This window comes from Colias eurytheme, chromosome 2 (assembly GCF_061535395.1).
Source record: "Colias eurytheme isolate Ceu_HAF_F1 chromosome 2, ilColEury1 Martin Lab GWU primary, whole genome shotgun sequence".
Classification (NCBI taxonomy): Eukaryota; Metazoa; Arthropoda; class Insecta; order Lepidoptera; family Pieridae; genus Colias; species Colias eurytheme.
This window is the reverse complement of record NC_142981.1, coordinates 4,359,705-4,384,058: the sequence shown is the minus strand read 5'-3', so window position 1 is coordinate 4,384,058 and position 24,354 is coordinate 4,359,705. Positions and strand designations below refer to the sequence as shown.

Below are 24,354 nucleotides of genomic sequence, written 5' to 3'. Positions count from 1 at the left end.
TAAGCACTATAGAACCCCCAAAAAACCGCTCGAAATTACCTAATCAATAGATTTAATGTCAATAGATATAATGTCCAAACTCCAAGTTTTACAACTATAATTACTAATGAAAATCATCACACAGTTAATAGATTCTTCATACTTTTTAAATTCATCTATTAACTGAGTTTAAAGTTAACAATAAAACTTATATGTAGGTATAAATTGTTTAGTTTAGTTATTTTATTCGTTTTATATCACTTGTATACCTACATTTTAAATTTTAATGTTTACTATGAGCGGGATCCCGAAACATCCAAGGATCCCTTGCGAAAGATTAAAAATTCATGTAACCCAAAAAAAAATATCGCATGATATTTTATAATTTCATTATTTTCTGAAGCGGTATAAAATGGGACAACAAAAGGAGTAGGGAAAATGACATTAGAACACCCACATTACTAATATGGTACTGAGTTTCAGTATGTAAATGAAAAGTCAAGACAACTTTACAATGAACGCTAAGGCAGTTATAATAGGTACCTAGATAATTTAAATTTATTAATATTAAACCAAAAGACACCGACACATTTTTCTTAGTTCATAATAAATTGTATTTTCTGTAAACTGCTACCTAATTGCTTACATTTATTCGAATGTACAGTAAACATTACAAAAACGAAGCGAACATAGATGTCACAGATGCAGAATTATAGCGCGGTCCTATATAATAAACTCTACAATACAAAAATCTTACCTACTGTATTCGTTAAACTTATCGAGAAGTAAAAGATTTCGACACTAAAATACATTTTTCTCGAATAACCAATTCATTTGGGTAGGTAACAGATATAAAAGTACATTAAATTTGTGTTCACGAGTTCATAGTTCGCAATTTATCGTTTAATTACAAAAATAACAATTAAGATGCAAGTATTTGGTACGTGGTAGTAATTTAATTCAAATGTTGTTCAAAATGGCATTAATAAAAACAAAAGATAGGCTGATAAAATTAACAAAAACAGACTGATTTCACGAAGGTAAAGTAGGCTTTATCTCCTCTTATCATGAGGTAGCATGTGGCAGTCAACCTTAAGCATCATATCATATTGAATTGACCAATAGCAATTGTTAAACTTATCTAAGTGTAAACACATTTTTTTATCACATAACTTTATTCCATAATCTGAGGAAAACTTAGCGTCACTACATTCTTTAATCAGTAAACATGTTTTTATGAAGCACTCTTCTTAAAATTACGAGTTATCGTCTGTCTTGTTATTATTTAATCTCATGGGGGATTCAATGACCTCACTTAATTCATACTATATTGTTTACTTAATTGTGATTTGTTTTTGTTTTTAAGGTGGAATAATTTTTCCATTATAATAAACATTTTGTAATATCCAATATTGATTTAACATATAATGACTATATATTTTCTTCAGCAATAATTTACTGTATGAGATCTCAATAAAATTATAATGCACTACTATGCTATGACTATGATAAAAGTATTACTGGTAATCTACGCCATAATCTCGAGAGATATGGCTGAAACGCGATGGACTAGTAAAGGCGTACTTTACACTTGTGGTCATCTTCACTTCAAATTTTAATTAAATTTAGTGTTAATCATTTTTTTTTTAAATATATGTAATGTCCACGTGGATGTGATAGCGGGCCAGTGCAAAAACAAAAATATTTGTCCCGACGTACAAAATATAAACGATTAGAGTTAATTAATTTTAACGATGAAATGCAATAACATGTGAATTATCAGATACTGATAACATGAGATATTGGATTTGTACGGGTTTACATAACTTTCTATTTATGTTAGTATAAGGGTGACAAATCAACATCGAGCTATGCTGCGCTGTACTGCGTTGTGCTGTGCTGTGTTTCTTAAGCTACGTTTTTTTAACAATTAAACGATGCTGCGCTGTACTGCGCTGTGATGTGCTGTGTTTCTTAAGCTACGTTTTTTAACCTTCCTATACTCGCGCGTTGGTCTGTGAGACCGACGAAACACATTTTCGTAATTATTTTTATGCAGGTAAATCCTGTGAAGTCGAGTTCCTTGCTAGTTTCCGTATTTGGGGCTAACTTCATTTTAGTGCACGTCGCGTGGTCGGCAGAAGTTCACGTGTCATAGCATTTGGCACCAAATACCAATCGGTCCATGAGACCGACGCGAGTATAGGTGCAACTTTTTGTGTAAGTATTAATCACTACATAGTATAAAACAAAGTCGCTTTCCCTGTCCCTATGTCTCTATGTCCCTATGTCCCTTTGTACGCTTAAATCTTTGAAACTACGCAACGGATTTTGATGCGGTTTTTTTTAATAGATAGAGTGATTCAAGAGGAAAGTTTATATGTATAATAAGATCCATTAAGTAGTGGAGAAGTACTGTTATTTTTGAGGTTTCTAATGTGATGTCGTAAAAAATTACATTTATTCCGCTTACATTGCAAACGCAGGCTGAACCCTACGAGTTTTATCAAAATAATGTACTAAGTATTATACACATTGAAAAGGTCTACAGAAAAGTCCGCGATGGTATATGTCTATCTCTTATGGATAACCCACAATAACTTTTTTTTGTCATTTACTTTTTACGACAAATAATGGCTAATTTTCGAAGCGATTTTAACCAATACAGCATTAATCCTTAACCAATTAAATACCATGGATACATTGTTCATTTAATATAGATCTATATGGCCCTTTACACCGTATGATTTAAGTGAATATTTTCGAAGATATTACAGATTTAAAAATTGCAGGACGTAGCGTTTGCGGCCGCCCGGCTATGTATTTTATACCCGTGCGATGCCGGAGGCCGGAGCGGGCCGCTATATTTTTATACCTATACAACGTTCACAATTTTTCTGTAGTGTATTTAGTATCAGCATTGCACCCGTGCGAAGCCGGGGCGGGTCGCTAGTATTATATATTTTGTACATTTATATATTTTTACAGACTTTGAATTCTTTATGAAGTATGTATAGTAAAATATATGTATGAATGTTGCTCTAAATTATATTTTGGCCAATTTTTTAGGCCATACTTCATGTCAAAATGAACGATGATCAAATCAGATTGTTGCTGGAAGAATCAAGTTCTGTATGTCTGTCATAAGTATGACAGTGAGGTGGAAGACAACGTGGAGGTACAAGAAGAGACATACGAAACCGAGCAAGACGATGACAATGAAGAGATATCTGAGGAAAAACACAGTGAAGTTCCAGTGATTTTTACTTGGGAAAAGATGGACAGACAAGGCTCAAAACTAAGCCAAACATAGATAAATATTATGTGCTTTGATATATTTATTATTATTATTTAGAAGTTTATTTTGTTTTGAAAAAGAAGTTAGTTCTGTTTTTAATTTAGTTTTCCCTAGTACTTAAGAAAAACATCTCAAATTCGAGGACTGATTTGTGATAGACTATAAGTCAATAAAATAATTAATAAACTAAGTATGATCAATACTATTTTGTTTCAGTACATCCTAAACAATCTAGCTCAGTATAAAGTAATCGGCAGCTCGTGTAGTCGTTTATCTCGTCAAATATGACCCTATTTAAAAAAAAAACGTAAACATTACGACATAGTTGAATCCGATGAAGATGAAAGTGAAGAAGAAGCGGATATGGATATTTTATGTGTTATTTTGTCGTTAAAAGAGTCTAGTCACGGTAGCTTGTTACCTCACACCATACGTGAAAAAAAAGGAAAATGAATTAATGAATTTAATGCGGCGATGGAGGGGCACGCAGCGTGCTCCAAACCTAGCTCGACACAGCGCAGCATGGCAGAGCTCCATAAAAACATAGCACAGTTCGGCACAGCGCGGCTCAGCACGGCGGGTAGCGCGCCTCGCTCGAGACTGCTGCGTTTTTAAACAGAGCGTAGCCTCACACAGCGCAGCACAGCATGGTTTGTTTGCATCCTCATTAAAATATTAGACGAGCGAGTTGACCAAACACAGCACAGCGCAGTACAGCGCAGCATAGCTCGATGTTGATTTGTCACCCTCACGCCCACAAGCGGATCACGTTAGACGCCGCGACACTTGCATCAGCCGGACGGAATGCCTGCGTTTGCGATTCGGCTTCCGATTCTAACTTTACATACGTTAGCTAAAATACCATGACCTCATTATAAACATGACAATACACAAGCTTTCCATTACATCACCTTTTGTTCTTCTAAAATATTTCCTATCGAACTCAGCTCATGTTAAAATTTAAATTTAATCAAACACGTGAGAAAATTAGGTCAAGTCAGTTATGGCATTGACGAACGTTTTCATTCATTAGCAGCAACCGTTTGATCTAGTTCGACAATTAATACGAAATGCAGCTCATGTTTCTTATTTAATCCTCGTTACATTGTTTAGACATTTAAGCAATTTAATCATGTGCAAAGCTTGCATTAATAGTGTTGAAATGAGAGGTTAATTATTCCTAATAATTAAAGACCTAGCCACGCTTGTCAACGATCAACTTGTTTCTTGACCTCTAAACGCATATTACGTGAAACGTTATCTTGCACTAACTCGATCCAGATCACATTTGAACTGATCACCGCGTAAATATTGTTTATTATTTATCGGTATTCAAGGCCAGCCTATCCACCAAACATACTCTATTTTCTATTGCTGCGCCCTAGCTATCTGAACTACTTATTATATAATATGATTATCAAAGCGAAAATAAACAATTTTACATTTGTGAGGATAATACAAAACACTAACGGGCAATACTAATTATTTATTGATGAGTTTTCTTGCCGGGGATTTACGTTTATTGGCACGCCTCATATCTCGAGACAGATTGAGGTAGTTCATAATTTTATCAACGTCTGAAGGTCACACGATTTATCCAACTTTTTACGAATACCGCAATTATGGTTAGTTATGATAAATGAGATGCATCTATAAAATATTAAGTAGACTGAATATTGAAAGCACTACACGGATTATCTTTGGAAATTCCCCCGAGAAAATATTTAACATCTATTTCATGTAAGATCCTTTAAAATAGCTTGTTGTCCAGTGATCAAACCATGGGGAATTAAATAGCCCCATTAATTTTCTGTCTAATATTATCCACTGAAAAAAATACATAAGTTCTAACTTTTAATCGACTTGTACGTATACAATTTCTTTTACGGTTGTCACTACTACAAGCGTCTATTAAATCTGAAAACGGCTAACATTAAACATTTTTACACAAGCTATAAAAAAAACACAAAGCTTATACATATTATCATTCCTAATTAAGTTTCTTATTGCTGCTATACACTATTAAACCTAATATGGTTTTCTAAAATATTAAAAGCCGCTCGATGCAATTATTACCAGAAATGAACCTGGCTACATTAATTTCGGGTCATATTTAATCGAACGGCAATGGCAATGGCAAATCGACCACGTGCTAGATATTAAAACCAGAACTTAAATCAAGTTCTACGCTGTTCAGTAAATTTTTCTATCGCTCAGCTATAAGACCCATACCATTTGACCCCATCCAGTTAAATCTTGTAAACGCTGTCACGAGGTTTAATTAAGAGCAGATAAATATTATTATCTCTAAATAAAACGCATTAAATGATGGTATTTTGTATTACAAACTCCTTTGGGAACGAGTTTTAACTAGTGTTATTTGATGAATCAATCGAAGAATATTCAGTGTGTAACAAACTGCGTATGCATTTATTAATATGAATTAATTTTTATTGTAATGTTTTTCAATACATTTTGGCAAAAAGTAGGTCACCGCACCCTTCTCAAGCGCAATCAGTGTCATAGTGATATCATATTATAGACTATACAGTATGTTATCGCTTTACGTACGTCAAGAGATAGGTCCAGTGACCCATTAGTCAAAACATTTAACTTCCTACGCTGCAACCTTCTAAAAACTCATCCTATCTCTATTATTTCAGAATACCGCACATAATACATACACATAAGCATTATAAAGTAGAAAGCATGTGCAACATCAAAGCTTACTTTATACATCAGTCAGTATCGACATTCGAAATCGAAAATTTAACAATAATTCCAAAAGTTTTCAAACTTCGGTCAAGTGAATGGTACATTGGGACGACAATAAATCTCATTTTGCAACGTTATCCGCAGTCCGGAACATTATTAAAATTGCAATTAAATTACTTTTTTGCTGTATGGTCGTGAAAAAAATTCCAAAAGTTGCAACCTCATTCAGTTTAATAAAAAAAAACATTAATATTCAATACTAGCAGTCCGCCCCGGCTTCGCCCGTGGTACATATTTACGTTTTCTCTACGTAAGTACCATCCTCGTACTTCAAGGAATATAATAAAAAAAGAATTAACGAAATCGGTTCAGCTGTTCTCAAGTTATGCGCCAACTTGGGCGCCACCAACACATTTTGGGATTCATTTTTATATTATAGAAGATTAAAAGATTCCGTACATTGAGATTGATTGCAAATTTAATACGTGATATGAAATATTATATCGGAAACTTCCCCAAGTTTGCAGAACTTTTGGAATTTTTTTCACGACCATACAGCAAAAAATAATTTAATTGCAATTTTAACAATGTTCCGGACTGCGGACAAGGTTGCAAAATGAGATTTATTGTCGTCCCAATGTACCATTCACTTGACCGAAGTTTGAAAACTTTTGGAATTATTGTGAATTGATTGTTTTGACTGACTGGAGTATTACTCGCTTTTTAGTAAAAGACAGACCATTGTTCATTATGTTGAATAAAAATCTTTAAGTATAATGACGAAAAGTCTTTCGTCATAAAAAACATTGTTTTTAATTTTTTCCAGCAGAAGCTATTATTTCAAAGAAAAATCACTGACGTAAACAATCAATGACGTCTTTTTTGTTACTACATAATATTTGTCTGTGTGACGAGATAAAATAATAATATGCAAGCAAAACAGCCTGATGGTTTGTTTTTGATGTAGGCGCTATAATATCATAACAATATACACATAAACACATCATTTGAATGGAAAGTTAGGTAATAGATTTTATTATTATTCCGATAAACAAAATACGGTGTTTCCCAATTCCCAAAAAACACATATGCAAACAGAATATATTATATAGGTTAATATAAATAAACCTTTTATAAAATATCGATAACTGCGCAATTCGTACAGTAATTTCGGAGGAATGTTACATCATATTATTTTGCCATAGGAAATTTACGCGAAAAAATATCATTAGATTAAAATACGATATATTCTGTAAAAAAAATATACGTCTTGCATAAAAATCCGGTTTAGCTCGAGTAAAATTAAAATTTCATGAGACAAATACAATAGCTAAAAGTTAATATATTTTTAAACAGAATAAACAAACAATTCAGAATCCTAAACGAATCAGAAAATTAATGCATCATACATATACTGTATATTTATGTACCTACCTACAAGATTTTAAACTGCTTCTTTAAAAAAATATATGAGCAATTTTAATAATAATTTGTAAATAGTATGTACATGTACAAGGCGAATGAATACTTTTATCGTACTCCGTCTTATCATACCGGAAATAGACAGCTTGTTTAATTAAAAGATTTAACTAAATTTACAGCCAAAAATCTTTACGGTACAGGGGTTTATAAAATAATTGTAAACTTCTAATTCTCAAAAGAGCGATATTATTTGTAAGACTCAAATACTATTTGTATTTACTCAGTAATCAACTAATCAGTATCAAGAAAGTGTGGGAAAAATGGAGCGATATCTTTGTTGAAGATGTGACGTTCAACATACGTAAATACTGGGGTATATTCGGGAAAACAATTTATCAAACAACTTGGCAAAATACATCAATCATCTTGAAAGTTAATCATAATATGTTATCATTCTAATATTATGCGAGTTCATTCAACGCTATACGTCACCAACTCGACCGATCACAAACCTATGTTACCAAAACATTATAATATTTTATATTATACGTTTAATAAAATTGTCCAATTCTACAAATGGTATAATGAGCCATTTATAGACTGAAATTAATGTCAGAGGACCAAGATGATTTTTTTTAGTTCCGCATGTGTATTTTAAGATAGGTACCTACTAAAGGTATAACCTGTCTTGTATTTTAGAGTATGACATTTTATTACCTATAGGGTATGTACGATTTACGAGTTAAGTTGGATTAGTTACGTTTTAAGTTAAAGAAAGGAAATCTTAAAGCATTTTAATTTTATTCCTAAAATGACGAATTCCAAGTCAACACGAGACTCAAAATTATGATGCATTTTACCCTACAATTTAAATTTCGAAATAAATTCATCCTATTTATCATTTATCAAACAAACAAAAAAGTAGAGATAAGTTCATAGGTATAAAATTAAAATTTAATTCATTTTAAATTTGAATCTTCATATCAACGTTATTTAAAAGATATAAAAGTCTCTGTATTTTATTGATTTATAAACGAGCTATTAAGGTATATTCCACGAACATATACCTACCTAAATTATTTTTAAAATGAATGAAAGAAAATTATATATTAATATTCTTGAATAGTCGAGTAAAATGTCTCTGAAACATGATCGTCAACATCGTCAAGGTATACCGACGCTAGACGCATTAAAAAATGATAATCAATCAATTTCCATACGCTTCCGAAACTCAATGGTAAAATTACATCATATTATTTCATCAACAGGTATTTTTTTTGTTGGTTTTTATTTACGAGTTTTTATATAGGTATGTTTTATGTATCTGTTATTGTTATTCTTTTTACTAAATTATAATATCTACCACGATATTTAGTTGCTTAATCTAATAACGTGAAATAATTCCAGTGAAAGAAACTCTACGTCACTGGAATGAGTCTAATTTGAATTACCTACCTATTGCAAAAATTCAAAATTAACTTCCATATCCTGAACGAAAGTAACGACAACCACATTATAAGATCCAAAAATAATTTTCTCAAAATTGTGGACGAAAATAACCACAACATAGCGGTAACAGCCTTCAAGTGTGTTAAGTAACGGACCCCGAATAAAAACTTAATATGAACGAAGAGCTTAATATCTGAATAATAAGGATAATTATTAATCTGAACACCTCCGGATGCTCCAATTGACCTGAACATTTTTTGAAAAAAATCGTAAGCCCAAAAAAAATACAGACGGACATAGAACCTCGTCCTTTGTTTTTGGAAGTTGCTGAAAATTGAAAAAATCGCAGGTTGGCATCGCATGTATGGGTATCGCAGCAGCACGCCGCAGCCGGCGCAAGCCGCCTCACCGATTACATCAGACCCCGGCGCGTGCCTAGCGAACCGCCAGCTATATAAATATCGCAACACGGCTACCCAATTCATTCATCAATTGAATGTTATAGATGATCAGTCGATATTAGCTTGTGGCAATGATCTACGCTCTCATGCATTTACCTGAATTATTTACTCTCAATCTTGTTTACGATCAGTGGTGGCATAGTGATAATTGTTGTGACAGTAATTCTCCGGACTTCGAACATCAGCAGAGATAACGCATATAGCTGCGATTATACGCATTGATTAATATAAGGTAAATATTTCATTAAGTCAGTGTAAAGTTAATGTTATAAACGCATTTTCGATGATGATTGATGAATCTAAATTGTAACATAAAATAATTTTTTTATACTTTTTGTGAATTTTATTCTAGAAAATAATTTCAATAATATCCAAAACTAAATATTTAATATTTTGCAGGTCATACAAGTGACCTTTAGTTATCTTTAAAGCCTATAAATTGCGTCAACAATTGTTCGCGATGATTTCGACTATCGCAGTAATTCGTTAAATTGATGCGATAACTTAAAACTTCCAGTATATTGAACTTACAAAAATATACTAATGATGTCCAAATATCTGGCAACTATATTTGAAGATATTAAAAATTATATAATTTATTCAAATCAAATTATTTTTTATGTAATTTCAATAATAACACAAATTCAGTAAAAAAAATTTTAACATCCAATATTTTTAATAAAGTTTGAAATTTTATGAAATTAAATTTTAATAAATTGTGTTTATTTTTTTCAGTTGTAAGAACAGCTTAATATAAAATTAAACGTATTTAAGAAACTATAATCACTTGAAAAGTGAAAAGAAGATTACGGATTACCTTTACTTAAAAGTATAAAGACAAAAGAAGCACGATGACGTCTGTACAAACGCCACCCGAAGTGAATATGGGCGCGATTGATATAAAACCAGACTCTAATGACTTCGATATGATGGCATTAACCATGGCAGCCTTACGACTAGTTAACCCATGGAGTGTAGAGGCTAAACCAAAATGGTCAGACAGAATAGAGCCAGGCACCCCCGAGGCGAAAGACCGAGTCATTTCACTCGCTGAAGTCTCTCTACACGACACCATGCAAGACTGCTGGGTCGTTATCTACGACCGCGTCTACGATATATCAACATTCCTCGACGAGGTTAGCATCAATTTAAAATACATACATTATTATTCTTTAGTTTAGATTTCTATTATAATCAAATTGAATTCCCAAATATAAATCAATTTTAGTATGCCAAAAGATTATATTTAAGCTTTAAAATTTACTAGTAGGCATTCAAAGTAGTCAAAGACCAAAGCAATGAAGAATGTAACTTTCATCAATATCTAACCTAGAATTTTATTTTTAGCATCCTGGTGGCGCCGATATAATGTTGGAGTATGCCGGCCAAGATGCGAGCACTGCCTTCCGAAGTTCAGGGCATTCGAAAATAGCCACCAAGGCTCTGGACAGATTCCTTATGGGAGAGTTGCCCATGCATGAACGCATGTACCGACGCCCAGGAGGAATGCGGCTTAGTGATATCCCCGAATAAACAATATCACATTGAACATGAACATTATCTGCTATGTGCTCTATTATAGTGAACATTATTTAGGGTTCTTGTACGCAAGAGAACAAGCCCGCACAAGTGCTAATGTGCTCGTTGATAATAAGTTATTTTTCGCAAGTCATAGGCTAGGTCATAACGGCATAAGATATTAGTGTAATAACCTTAAAAGCTAAATTATTATTATTGTAGATGTGAATATTGAGTTAACCTCGCTGATTGCGGCGACATAAGTTTTGATAAGCGTGTGGAGAGACTTTTTAGAAGTATTAACTAGGAAGTTTTTCAATGTTCACAAATGATTGTATCCTTTGTGCATTTAAATAGATTAGTTGTAAGACTTCACTACAGTATTAAACTGAGTATATATTTTTGCTTGATACTATAAAGTATGTGGCACAAGTTCCTATTATTATTTCTAGTTATATGTACTTTACAATAAACGTTTTCTACTGATTACGATTCTTTAATTATCTTTATTTCCGAACCTCTGACGATACCCTATTTATCTGACATAGTCGTCTGCGTGATTTAATAGAAATAAGTCATGGATAATATGTTAAGCTTTATTTCGTAAACTTACATGACGTAAAGCTGCATTTTGATTTTCCTTAATATGATAAAGCTAAACAATATAATATAAACAAATATATTGGTTTACAGAAAAATAACATTTCACTCAATAAAAGTATCGACATATATTTTGGACGTGTTATGATTAATATTGATAAATACCTAGTTAAAATAACATTATTTTTCTTTAAAAATACATATAAGGTTGAGAGTAAATTGGAAGCAATATAAGCTTTATACCTTGTAAACATCCAGTATCTCTTCTGTTCATACTTTCTTATCGGACCTGAAACAAAAAAAATATATATATTGTGACCAATTATATGGCTACGAAACCTTTAGAAGGTTATATTAATTACTTACATAATTGGTAAATTCCTACAAATTAACCTTTAAGGAGATAAGCCTCTTGACTACCTCTAATTAATTATGATTACTGCAGAAGTATCTAAACACCAACAATTACTTGGTAATCCTAAACACCTGATAAAGCTAAATTACCAGATCCAATAATAATAATGTTAATCTCATGTATATATCATGTACTTCAAAGCACGCGAAGTAATCGGAAAGATACAATTAGTTTATTTGATCATGAAATATAACTCAGATGTATACCGATTTCACCTCTTCAATCTGTCAAAATTATGCATCGCTTTGCTGTATTTAACCGTAGTAAGAGAACCTATTATTTTACCGACATATTAGTTGTGTTGTTTAACGAATGTTCCTATGACGAATAATTTGGTTGAGCATTTGATACCTTCTAATCGCTTATCCAATTTAAGGTTTTTGATTTGGTTTGGGTTGCCAAGAAATATTTTGGAAACATATAAGAAGTGACGATATCACCATTATTTTTTGATCAGGCCAAAAGTGATATTTTTTTCAAGTTTTTTTTTTCGTCGTATCATATGAAATGCTCAGTTACCCCTTAGGCCTTGATAGATTTAAATAAAAAAATATCAACTTTGTAACTCGTCGCACAACGTATGACTATTTGAAAGTGATTCACGCTTTGCGTATTATCTCTTGTAAAATTACCAGACACTTCGGCTACTGGATGTCCTCCAAGATAAATTCATCTAATACAGGTATCCGCCATCTTAATTAAGTATTTATATAATATGTTGGGTCATATACCTAAGAAAACATTCTTGACATTGAACAACCTAACGACACTTTTATCATTATTAATGCATTTGTTTAGTCTATAGCTCTACATTTATTCTAAAGCTTTTTATTACGACTGAAGAACGAATTGGCTTTTCAGTCAGACCTACCGCAACTAATGCAAACGTTACGTACGTGTGTAATAGTGAAGCATTAAGATACGCATTCAACTGCACGCGTGATAAGAACCTAAAATACTTTGATACTAACATTTTGAGTCGAAAGTTTTAGGATATTGTTTCAATAATTGGATTTAAATGATAAAGTTCATAATATAACATAATAATAAAATATGAAAAGAGTTGTGAAGTTAACAAATAAAATGATTAGAAGGCCCATGTCTTCTTAATCAAACATCACGTGTAGATTTCATGATTGTACGGCTATCGAAAACTAAACTAACATTCTATATGTGAGACTAAAAACGTTTACTTTTAAATATGTATAATAAACATATTGCATGATCTAGATTCTAGATAAATGAGACAGAAGGTGTGGTGGAAATCCGGTTTCCCAAGACCAAAGTACATAGGTAATGTGTATTTTATATACGTTTTCCTCAAGGATATCAATCTTAGCAGGAACTATAGAGTACGTATAGACCAATTGTTTTAATAAAGTTTAAATAAAATAATAAATAAATAAAATTGTTTTATTTCAGGAAATGTCCCTTCCCATATGCAAGTTACAAATTACAATCAAAATAAAATACAAAAAAATTAAAGACAATTAGAGCATCATTTATAGTAATTTATAGTAATTAAAACTTATTTGGAGTAATTGTTTCTTCGTAAACCAGCCTGCTAGAGAAAGATTGTGACAAAAATATTTATTTTTATTAATAACATCATTCTTCACATAAAAAAAATATACGGTACAACTGAACGGCTTAATATGTATGTGTCGTGGCCATATCGTAGATTTGCTCATTTAATGAAATGATTGATCATTTCACGAAATGGTCGCATTTCATGATGTAGCTAACATAGTTTGACCAGATCGTTGAATCGTCAACGTTTCATGATTTTGTCATCCACATTTGGCCAGATCGTATAAAATATACGGAGTGCATAAAATATTTAAAAAATATATCTAATAAATAAATAATAATAATAATTCCTTTATTTAACAAGACAGGATTATTACAATATGGTGTATTTCACAATATTAATTAATTTAATAATTTGATATTAATATACTTAATTATGAGATTCATGGGTTCCCGCACTAGGCGAAGCCTGTCCTGCGGGACCAAAAAACGATTAACAATATAATATAATTTATAACAGAGCGGCATAGAATAACAGAGCGGCATAGTAATATAGTACGATATTATACCTAAATATAGTTATATAAGATATCCGCAGTTTCCATAGTACTCGAAAGTCATGACTTTCTTCATAATAATATTGTAATTAAACGAATTATAAAGTTTTTAACTGCGAATAATAAAATTTTCGCCAGCGGCCGCCGTCTTCACACATAAACACAGCGCTTGCAGCGCCTCTACCAATGATTAATGTAACTACTTTACGATATGATCAAATAATTTTGATCATTTCATGAAAAAAAACACGCTTTTAGTTGCCCATATCGAGAAACGATTTCTTATTATTATTGATCTGCTCGAACCACATCATGATATGGCCAATAGACATTCAACCATTTTATGAAATGCGAACATTTCGTGAAATGATCAAGCATTTCATAAAATGAGCAAATCTACGATATGGCCACGACATATGTATTGCAAGTCATGGAGTAGCCGAAGCGTATACGAAGCAAAAGATTACAATACATATTTGTCATCATATTGTTATTTTACTTAATCATCCGATTTAATAGTTGTGTCTCTCAACTGTGCACGGATTTCACCTCCGACCTGCACGTAACTGGCCAACCCGTAGATAACGTATCAGCTTAATTCTACAAAGTTATGAACGGAAAAAACAAAATTTAATTTGAAATCACCTTTGCTATTACTTTGGCGCTTGTAAACTTTCTGTAACGTATTAATATTCTTCAATGTGCTTCATTAGGGCCATAAATAATTGATATTGTATATATGGTATTTACCATTCTCTTTGGATTATTTCAGTACCTGATCCATAAAAAGTATAAATAACGTCTCGTTCGATTTTATCTTTAAAATCTCTGACAAAAATAAAATTGAGACATAAATAGCCTTCTTAAATAAATGAGTTATTTTGATCCCCTATTTTGAAATCAAATACATTTTTATTTTGGATATATTTCACAATATTAAGTCAACAATTCGAGTGGTTGAAGTCCGTTGATTTGAACTTAGATGCGCGATCCCACCGCGACCGCTGAAAAGGGCTCGACTGAACACAGTGGAATTCAGTGGGTTCACTGCGCACTGGGCAATGGAAATTCGTAACAATAATAAAGTTTAGTAATAATTGTTACTTTACTACTTATTTCAAGAACATAAATAATAAATCTATTTATATTTCTTTCATTTTCATTACTTGTAGGGTAAATAAATATTATGTATATACCTACATAATGTGATTTTTAACTTCCAAGTTAGTAATAACACATTCATAAATCATATCAGTAGTACAAATAATAAATCTATGTTCGCGTTATTTTATGTCAATTGAAATTTGTAGTATATTTAACACATAAAAAAATCGCGAGTGGGTTTCAAATTTCAATAACTAGGTAATAATAGATAACAGTCGTAAAATCTTTAATTTATAAAGCTTTATTTAAATTTTAAATATATATAACTACTAATATTGATAATCCGAATGTCCGTCCGTCTATAATACCGGTCACTTCGCGGCTACACCCTTAAGGACCGATATCAATGATATTTTGAATTAAAATAATCCAGAAATCATGGTCAAACATAGGCTAACTTATAATTACGCCAAGCCAAAATAGTTTTATTTACATTTAAATTTTGTCCAAATCGTGAAGTAGGTACCTATACATATGAAATGGAAAAATAATAATTGGATATTTATAATTAATCGCTTTTTTATTACATTCATTCTATCACCAAATAATTTCATAGCGACGCAGACAAAATCCATTAGCGCTTTAACTGTTGGCTTAGTCATGGATCAAAATAAGTCATAAAAATATTTTCTAAATTATTATGAAATGATAATATAATTACTAGCGATTATCCTTATAAGAAGATAACTTTAAATATTCGTAATCGACGTAGGTATATATTTAAATCATAAGTCAAATACCGATGCATCATGTAAGTGCATCGGGAAAGTACGGATGCGGGGAAATTTCGGAAAATTGTCAACATCAGAGCCGAGGTTTAACTACTTATATAAGTAAGTGAAGGTATTGTATAAAAATATAAAGGTTTGATAATAATATAATTTTTATTTCAATCATACTTACGTATTCATTTCACATGTTGGAATGTAGGTACCGTCATTCAGAATTACCCAGATGCACTTTATTTTTTTACACATAAGTATTTCAGTTTTTTCTCAGTACAACCATATGTTAAAGCTAATAAAACTACTTACATATGTCTAAAAGACCTCCGCCTCCAACACCAGCGTACATACGCAGCTAACATCAACAGAAGCACCACGGCCGTGACCTGTATCGTGGATTCTTGCGGCAACCCGCACTTGGCCACCCTCACCTCGCCCGGGGTTACGGTCAGCTGTAATACATACCGTGTACGTTACAACCGCGACCCTTGGTTTGGACCTTGTTGAATAGGTTATGTTACATTGTTTAATAAGATGAAAAGCAAATAGAAATTCAAAGCTATAATGGGAGCTAAAGGTAATAGGTAACTGAAAAAAAAATCTAAAAATATTAAAAGTTTGAATTCCTACAATTCGTGGTATTAATATCCATGTAACATTTCATGAAATGTAGTTGTGTTTTAAAAAATTTAACAGAAATATCTAGCGGAATAAATACCCAAACTTTATTTGTGATATGGGGTCTTAATTATTTATTTATTTATTTATTTATTTATTTAACACTTTATTGTGCAATAAACCAGATACATAAAATAACAGTTTACATAAATAAACAAAAGCACAAAGGGCGGCCTTATCACTATGCAGTGATTTCTGCCAGGCAACCACGGGGAGAAGGCAAAGAAGCGAGATAATAAATTGAGAAACAGAAGAAAAAATTATTGGATTGAGTAGAAGTAATTATATAATACAATAAAATGCATATACAAGATACACACAACATACTATACATTATAATAAACTAATTATATTAATACAACTAAAGACACACATACATACATATTATATAATATACTATATACAAATACATACAAAATAGTAGTAACTATATAACTAAAAAATATATATAAATATACTAATACTAGGTACATAAATATAATATACTAATCCGAATTAAAAGCAGTTGAGAGATAATGGTTACGAATTTGATATTTAAAAGAGGATAGGGAAGGAGCAAGTCTAATTTTTAAAGGTAAAGAGTTCCATAACTTGACAGCAGAGACAGCGAACGAACCCGCGTAGAAATGAGTGCGTTGAGAGGGGATAGACAGAATACGTCTATCCACTGATCGAAGAGAGTAGTTTTCACAGTGTAAAAAAATGAAGTAGTTTTTAAGGTAGGAAGGAGAGGAGGGATCAAAGAGGATACGGTAGAGTAATTGAAGGCAGTGGAGGTTACGTCGGAGGCGAATAGGGAGCCACTTGAGCCGTTTGCGGTAGTCAGAGACGTGGTCGAATTTTCGAAGGCCAAATACAAAGCGAATTAAAAGATTTTGTAGACGCTCAAGTTTCTCCATATTCTCAACCGTAAGGACAGGAGAACACACATCCGCATAGTCGAGGATAGGGAAAAGAAGGGATTTAGCTAACATAATTTTAGTTGGGACAGGCAAAAAGTTACGTAGTCGCCGGAGAGTGCCAGAAGCCGCATACACCTTTCGACTGATATCTTGCAGGTGATGAGACCATGATAGCGTTTGGTCGAGTGAAATACCTAAATTATATTTCAAAGTAAAAACACAAACAGACTAACCAAATAGTACTTAGGGTCCAATCGATTCCTCCACGAAAAGGACGGCACGGTGTATTCAATGAACTCTATCTTATGATCAGGGCGTGGTACGAAGCTGTGTCGCACCAAACAGCTGTGGTGTGTGTGCGCACCAAACACCACACGAGGCAACAAGCTCTCTATTAAATATTCCGTCGATTCCTTGGATAAACAATCCCAACGCTCCTCGAATAGATTATTCCTCAGCGGTAAGGGCGCTGCGTCGGGCTCTGTGCAAATATTATCTGATTCCCTGTACAGCGGGTAATGCTGAAATGCATTATTCATTCACCTTTATCCGCATATATAACGTAACAAGCAAGGGTTATTTATTTCGATATCACTTTAAAGTTACTGTTAGCAACCCTAAATGTAAATCGCACAATATTTGAGGTTTATAAAAACTCGCTCGGCTATCTTTCGACTTCTTGTTATCAATGTTGTACATACTTGCAAGTTTTACATCTAGGTTAGGTACAACATCTATAATGTAAGTTTGAAAATCTTGATATTCTGCCTCCAAAATAACGGTCAAAATTGTGTGATAAACAATTAGGGGTGCTACAATCTAAGTTACATACATAAAAATATTGAATTAATACGTACAAAAATTTTTTTTTCATGCCTTCACTAAAATTAAATAATTTTAAAACTTATCACTCCTTCGATACTAAGACGGAATGTAATAGGAATGAAGATTTTACATGTTTGGCGACGAGAGGTAAGTAAGTAACATTTCTAAATAACCTGTCTTAAAAATAAGCATCGATATTATATTTTGAAACTATGAAACATCTTTGTGCATCTATTAGGCCGCTAGATGACCTTAAATGTCCATGATAATAATCAATCATTGAGATCCGATTTCACCGACAAGATACTTAACCGACGATTAAACAAAAACATCTGTATAGCATATCAATTTATAATTATTGTGAACTTTAATTATTATGTACTAGGGAAATCAGGTCGAAAACCGGCCAAGTTATAATAAGTGCCATTTATATATATTTTTAACATAACGAAAATAAATATAAAGTTCATGTTTTGGTTGCTTTTTTTGTTTTCTTTGATGCACAGAGACTATCCCCATACAAAAAACGTTTTAAATATTTATAGTGATGTTTGAAGTTATTATTATAGTATTACAATTATTGTACCTACTGTACATTGCGTTTGTACATGAAATTGAAAGTACAAAATTTTACAGAAATCACTTAATATTGAACCTTTTCGTATGGTTTTAATTTTTAACCAGTTACTTACTAATTTTTAACCAGTGGCCCGAAAAATTCTAAGCAGACTATTAAACCATTATTAAACTTATTTTCTGCTCGCGAGTTTACTCTCGTAATGCAACTATGTGTACTTTTCGATCTATGATAATCCCAAACATTGATGTAATAAAATGTTACTTATTAGTTATTTATATGTTGCCATAAAAACTGTATCATACTCAGTGACTAATTCTAAAAAAGATGGTTTCGTTTTGCGAATAGCGAGCCAAATAACGAACACGATTGTGTAAATGCAGTTTAATAGAAAGCATGAAAAAAGTAATTTCAATTAAAAATATTAATACTTTAGAATTATAATTACATACATACTTGCATCAATATTGGCCTACTGTACTTAGGCACTTTAGCTTTTCCTTTACAAAGTGCTGAGCCACTGCTGCATTTTAATACATCTAAAAATAACACTTTAAATGTCATTGACCTCAATTCAATATTAATAAATGACATCAGAAACACATATTATGTTCAATATCTATCATAATGATATTAATTTACCATTAAGTTATCTTTGAATTTCATAATAATATATTGTATGGCAGTAATAATGATTCAAAAGTAATCCATGACCTGCCTCAATTATAAATAATATGTTAAACTTTACTAAATTAAATTATTATTACACCACCATTTCTATCCACTTCAAAATTATTGTACCATTCATTTGTTCACTTATGATTAGTTTCAAAAGTATAACTTGTAAATTAATAAAATAAAAACATTATTTATATTGTTAGCTTATTTTTTTTTTTTTTTTTTTATAATAGAGCGGGTAACGGAGCAGGTGGGTCACCTAGTGAGGTGATCACCACCGCCCATGAGCACTCACAAAGTTACCTTTGTGAGACTGTTACCGACTTTCGAAGGTGGGTGTAGGCTCTCTTTTTAAATAAGTCCATGTCATATAAGTGCGGGAATACCGAACTTGGTAGACTGTTCCACAGGGTGGTGGTACGTGGAAAAAAGTGACGCGAGAAGCGTACGGTACTCGTTCGCCAGCGGTCCAAATGATGTGCATGGAACTTGGCTTTGTGGCGGGCGGTGCGGTGATGGAATTCCGCAGCAGGTATGAGCTCGAATAGCTCATTTGAACACTCCCCATGGTATATGCGATAGAAGACACACAGCGAGGCAATGTCCCTACGCAAAGCAAGAGGGTCAAGCCGATCGCTAAGTCTTGGATCGCCAATCATTCTAATTGCTCTACGTTGTACGCGATCAAGTGGAAGGAGTTGGTAAAACGGGGCACCAGCCCAGAGATGTGAGCAGTACTCCATGTGTGGCCGTATCTGAGCTTTATAAAGTAAAAGAAGATGATCAGGCTTGAAGTACCGCTTCGCTCTATTAAGGACGCCCAGTTTTTTAGAAGCTAGAGAAGCTTTACCTTCCAAATGATCGCGAAACTGAACATCATTAGAAACATTGACGCCAAGAATTGCGATGCTAGGCTTGACGCTGAGGGGAGTGTTCAAAAAGAGGGGAGCTGATTCAAATGGCTTTTTTTTGGCCGTAAAAGCACACAGTTGCGTCTTAGCGGGGTTAAACTCGACGAGGTTTTGACGACCCCACTCTGAAACTTCTCCCAAAAGAGTTTCAATTCTCAACGCCAGAGTGTTTCTGCACTCATCAACAGTTTCTTGCGAGAAGTTAGCATGGCCAGTGTAAGAGGCGTCTCCAGTACTATCATCTGCATAGCAATGAATGTTACTAATTTGTAACATGTCATTGATATGCAGAAGGAATAGTGTGGGTGAAAGAACACAGCCTTGGGGGACGCCAGCGTTCACAGGCATAAGATCCGAGCTCGATCCGTCGACCAAGACCCGAATATTTCGTGCTGCAAGAAAGCTGGCTATCCATGTGCGTAACTTCTCGGGGAGTCCATATGATGTAAGCTTCGAAAGAAGAGCCCGGTGCCACACCCGATCAAAGGCTTTTGCGACGTCAAGACTAACGGCTAGTGCCTCCCCTTTACTCTCAATAGCCGCAGCCCATCGGTGGGTTAGTAAGGCCAAGAGATCACCAGCTGATCGTCCATGGCGAAAGCCATACTGATGGTCACTGATCAGCTGGTTCTCCTCTAGGTAACCTAAGAGCTGACGGTTGATTATGCTTTCCATGACTTTTGAGAGCAAAGAGGTAATAGCAATGGGCCTGTAGTTAGAGGGGTACGATTGATCGCCTTTCTTAGGGATCGGGTGCACTGCGGCGGTTTTCCACGAAGCAGGGGCAATGCCGACATCATACGAGTGTTGAAACAAGTGTGCAAAAACGGGAGCCAATTCTGGAGCACACGTTCTCAAGACAATTGCAGGGATACCATCCGGGCCACTCGCTTTATGGGTGTCGAGAGAGAAAAGTACTTTTCGCACTTTACTTTGTGTAAAGCGCACATCGGACATAAAGTACTGGCACCGCGAGATGGTAGGCGGTACCTTTCCCCCATCTTCCAAGGTGGAATTGGACGCGAAGAGAGCGCCCAATAGGTCGGCTTTCTCTTTGGGCGAGTGTGCCAAGGTGTCATCTTCCCGTCGCAGAGGTGGGAACGTCGGCTGACAGAAGTTTCCTTGGGCGGCTTTAGCAAGTGACCAGAAAGCTCGGCTACCAGAAGGGTAGCGTGTCAGTTTCTTGCCAATGCCGCTTATAAACTCGGACTTTGCAATGCTTATTTTCCTTTTGTAGTGTCTGGAGGCAAAGTTATATTGTTTTTTAAGAGCACTGGTATTCGGATCCTGTTTTAATAATGCGTCTGCCCAATTACGGAAACATTCCTGCTTCTGGCGAAAAGCCACTTTGCAGAGATGACCGTACCAAGGCTGAGACTTGCCGCCGATGGGAACTACAGAACTCGGTATGAAAAGTTCCATTCCCTGCAGTATCACATCCGCGACAGAGTCAGCATAAGCACTAGGATCGTGTGCAAAACAAACTTGCTTCCAGGGGTAGGATGAAAAGAACTCCCGCATCCCATCCCAATCAGCCGCTCTGTAGTGCCAAACGCGACGGCAGCCACCTGATCGGGGCCGCCTTGAACGCAAGATTGACACCACACTGCGAATCAGGCAATGGTCTGATGTGCCTAGAGGGGCGACTATATCGACCCGATAGTTATCCGGATGGGAGGTGAGCAGGAGGTCTAGCATGGAAGGAGTATGGTCCACGTTATCAGGCAGCCGCGTGATCGAAGCCACCAGTTGTTTTAGACCATTAGCCAATGCAAAGTCGTAAACTGATCTCCCTGCATGGTCAGTAAGCCGTGACCCTAACCATTGAATATGATGGGCATTAAAATCGCCTAAGACGATGATTTCAGCAGAGGGGATCTGTTCGAGTACTGCGTCAGCTGTGATTTGAAGGTGCTCCATAAGCCGATCGGTTTCAGCATCACCACTATGCGACCTGTACACGCACGCATAGACCCGAGGATGGTCATTGCAGTCTATACGAAGCCAGAGAGTCGACAGGTTAGAGTTGACGGGATTGTTGATGCGACGACAACTAATATCTTCCTTTACAAAAACACATACACCAGCTTTAGGAATAAAAGTGTGCTCCAGTTTGTAACCTGGGTAGTGAAGGTATGATGTGTCAAGAGGAGGACGAATTTGGGTCTCTGTCAGAAATAATAAGTCTGGCTTTGCCGTCTCTAGCTTCGCTGTATAGATCTTCGCTTTTAGCGTCTTAGCTGTATAGATTCTGCATTTAACTGCTTAGCTTTGGATAAATCAGAATAGTTGAAAGTTGTAGTTACAAACATGTACATCCAGATGATGAATAAGTCAACATTTCATTAGCATTTTGTACATTATCAAACTACATAATATATTATGGCATACATAAATACCTACCAGAAATTCTGTTAATCTCTGCTACAGCCCTGGAACAGAGAGTGCATCCATCACCCTCCATAGCCATAGAATTGATCAAAACAAAGTGATTTCCCCGGACACTTACTAAATTCACAGGCGGAGAATTTAATTGTTCCTCAAATCTTTTTGCCAAGTGTGGAGTTATCCTAAAAATATTGTTCATTTAGAAATGTATATTTAAAGTAATATATTAGCATATACATATGTGCCCATGCCATAAGAAAACTTTATTAAGCAAATTATTTATAAATGGGTTGTATATAAAGAGTAGAATAATTAATACAGATTGTCTAGTGTGCATTAGGTCAAACAGATGGTATAAAGCTCTGTGCAAGTTTTGTGTGTGGTTATTTAAAAAAAAGTGCAATAGTAATAATTATATTTATCATTACATATAATGAAAACCAATATCATGATTTCCAACAACTGTATACATAGTGGTACCCTCAGGTGTTGCAAATAAATTATGAAACCTCTCCACATACTCATTGAACTCATTTTGTGAGCACCATTTACCTTCATCAAATAAATCACCTGAAAAAGTTTGTATAATTCAATGCCTGCTTTATAATGATAATAAAAATTAATATATATTATATTGTATTTTTTTTATAGATACCTAAAACAAATACTAATTCTGGTCTGTGAAGAGTCATGGCTGTTTGAAATGCACGATGCATTTGCCACTCTCTTCTCCACTTATCTAACCAATGACCATTCCGAGAACCTAAAATATGAATATCTGCAATAACGAGGGCATACACTGGTTCCACATCTTTGGCTTGTTTTTTTTCGAGTTTCGGCCAACCACACTGAAAGAAGTACATATACTTTAAAATAATACATAATGAATGATGATACTATAAGTATTAGGTGCTAGATTCTGAGCATACCTGTACCTGTGATACATAATATATAAGATATTCACAATAAATGTAGATGAAAAGCAAACCTAAAATAATTCGCGGAAATATTTTTCTTCTAAGAAGACAAAGACGCCTACTAAAATATATTAGACCCATTATTAAATTAATTAAATTATGTATATAATTGTTTCATGTGTTATTTAGTTGAGATAAGCTTTAACAAAATAAAAGTGTTCATTTTTGAAAATCCAAGTGAAAATCCATTATTAATAAAATATTTTAGTGTCAAATTACCCGCTGTTATGACTTTTTATTTTTTTACCGTACTCGGTAATACCAGTTAAAAAAATCCTAGGCAAGTAAGTTCTAATAAAATTATAAAATAATATACTGTCGCATATCTGAAAGATTTTTTAGCGAATGGCATACTAAAATATTATTTAGTGGGTACCTATACTTCTAGGAATATTGTATTTAGGTATTTAGGGAAGTGATACCTAGTCAAAGGACGTGCATAGAACCACAGAACTATATCGAGATAGAAGGAAAGAGTGTATACGTAACTCGCGTGGCGAAAAGAGGATAGATCATCTTCTTTGCTCGCCACGATGCTCAATCCGCTCTCGACCACTCTCCGTGTGTGACTCGTTGATGAACTGT

At 33.9% G+C, this 24,354-nt stretch overlaps 2 protein-coding genes across 4 annotated transcripts; one reads left to right on the top strand and one right to left on the bottom strand.

The window, feature by feature from the left end:
• Positions 1 to 9,349: 9,349 nt before the first annotated feature.
• LOC149910248 (cytochrome b5-like) lies at positions 9,350 to 11,329 on the top strand. Its single transcript, XM_090111738.1, has 3 exons — positions 9,350 to 9,556; positions 10,060 to 10,460; positions 10,672 to 11,329. Exons 2-3 carry the CDS (start codon positions 10,176 to 10,178, stop codon positions 10,855 to 10,857), a joined length of 471 nt encoding a protein of 156 aa, XP_089967864.1. The 5' UTR covers positions 9,350 to 9,556; positions 10,060 to 10,175; the 3' UTR covers positions 10,858 to 11,329.
• Positions 11,330 to 11,447: 118 nt separating this feature from the next.
• LOC149910247 (metallophosphoesterase 1-like) lies at positions 11,448 to 23,965 on the bottom strand. 3 transcript variants are annotated; one of them, XM_090111711.1, is made up of 8 exons: positions 23,722 to 23,965; positions 23,448 to 23,640; positions 23,221 to 23,362; positions 22,808 to 22,974; positions 19,272 to 19,366; positions 17,647 to 17,934; positions 16,143 to 16,285; positions 11,448 to 11,731 (listed from the first exon to the last, which is right to left on the bottom strand). In XM_090111711.1, the coding sequence occupies exons 1-8, from the start codon at positions 23,848 to 23,850 to the stop codon at positions 11,713 to 11,715; spliced, it is 1,176 nt and encodes a 391-aa protein (XP_089967837.1). In that variant the 5' UTR covers positions 23,851 to 23,965; the 3' UTR covers positions 11,448 to 11,712. The 3 variants fall into 3 exon arrangements, with proteins under 3 accessions (XP_089967837.1, XP_089967844.1, XP_089967852.1); XM_090111718.1 differs by having other exon boundaries at positions 23,728 to 23,965; XM_090111726.1 differs by having other exon boundaries at positions 11,450 to 11,731; positions 19,272 to 19,354.
• Between the last annotated feature and the right edge of the window lie 389 nt (positions 23,966 to 24,354).

Coding starts and splice junctions, on each gene's coding strand:
- LOC149910248 (XM_090111738.1), top strand. CDS start 10,176: ATGACGTCTGTACAAACGCCACCCGAAGTGAATATGGGCGCGATTGAT. Junction 10,461..10,671: donor TATCAACATTCCTCGACGAG/GTTAGCATCAAT, acceptor TTTTATTTTTAG/CATCCTGGTGGCGCCGATAT.
- LOC149910247 (XM_090111711.1), bottom strand. CDS start 23,850: ATGGGTCTAATATATTTTAGTAGGCGTCTTTGTCTTCTTAGAAGAAAA. Junction 23,641..23,721: donor ATTATGTATCACAGGTACAG/GTATGCTCAGAA, acceptor TACTTCTTTCAG/TGTGGTTGGCCGAAACTCGA. Junction 23,363..23,447: donor AGAATTAGTATTTGTTTTAG/GTATCTATAAAA, acceptor AAACTTTTTCAG/GTGATTTATTTGATGAAGGT.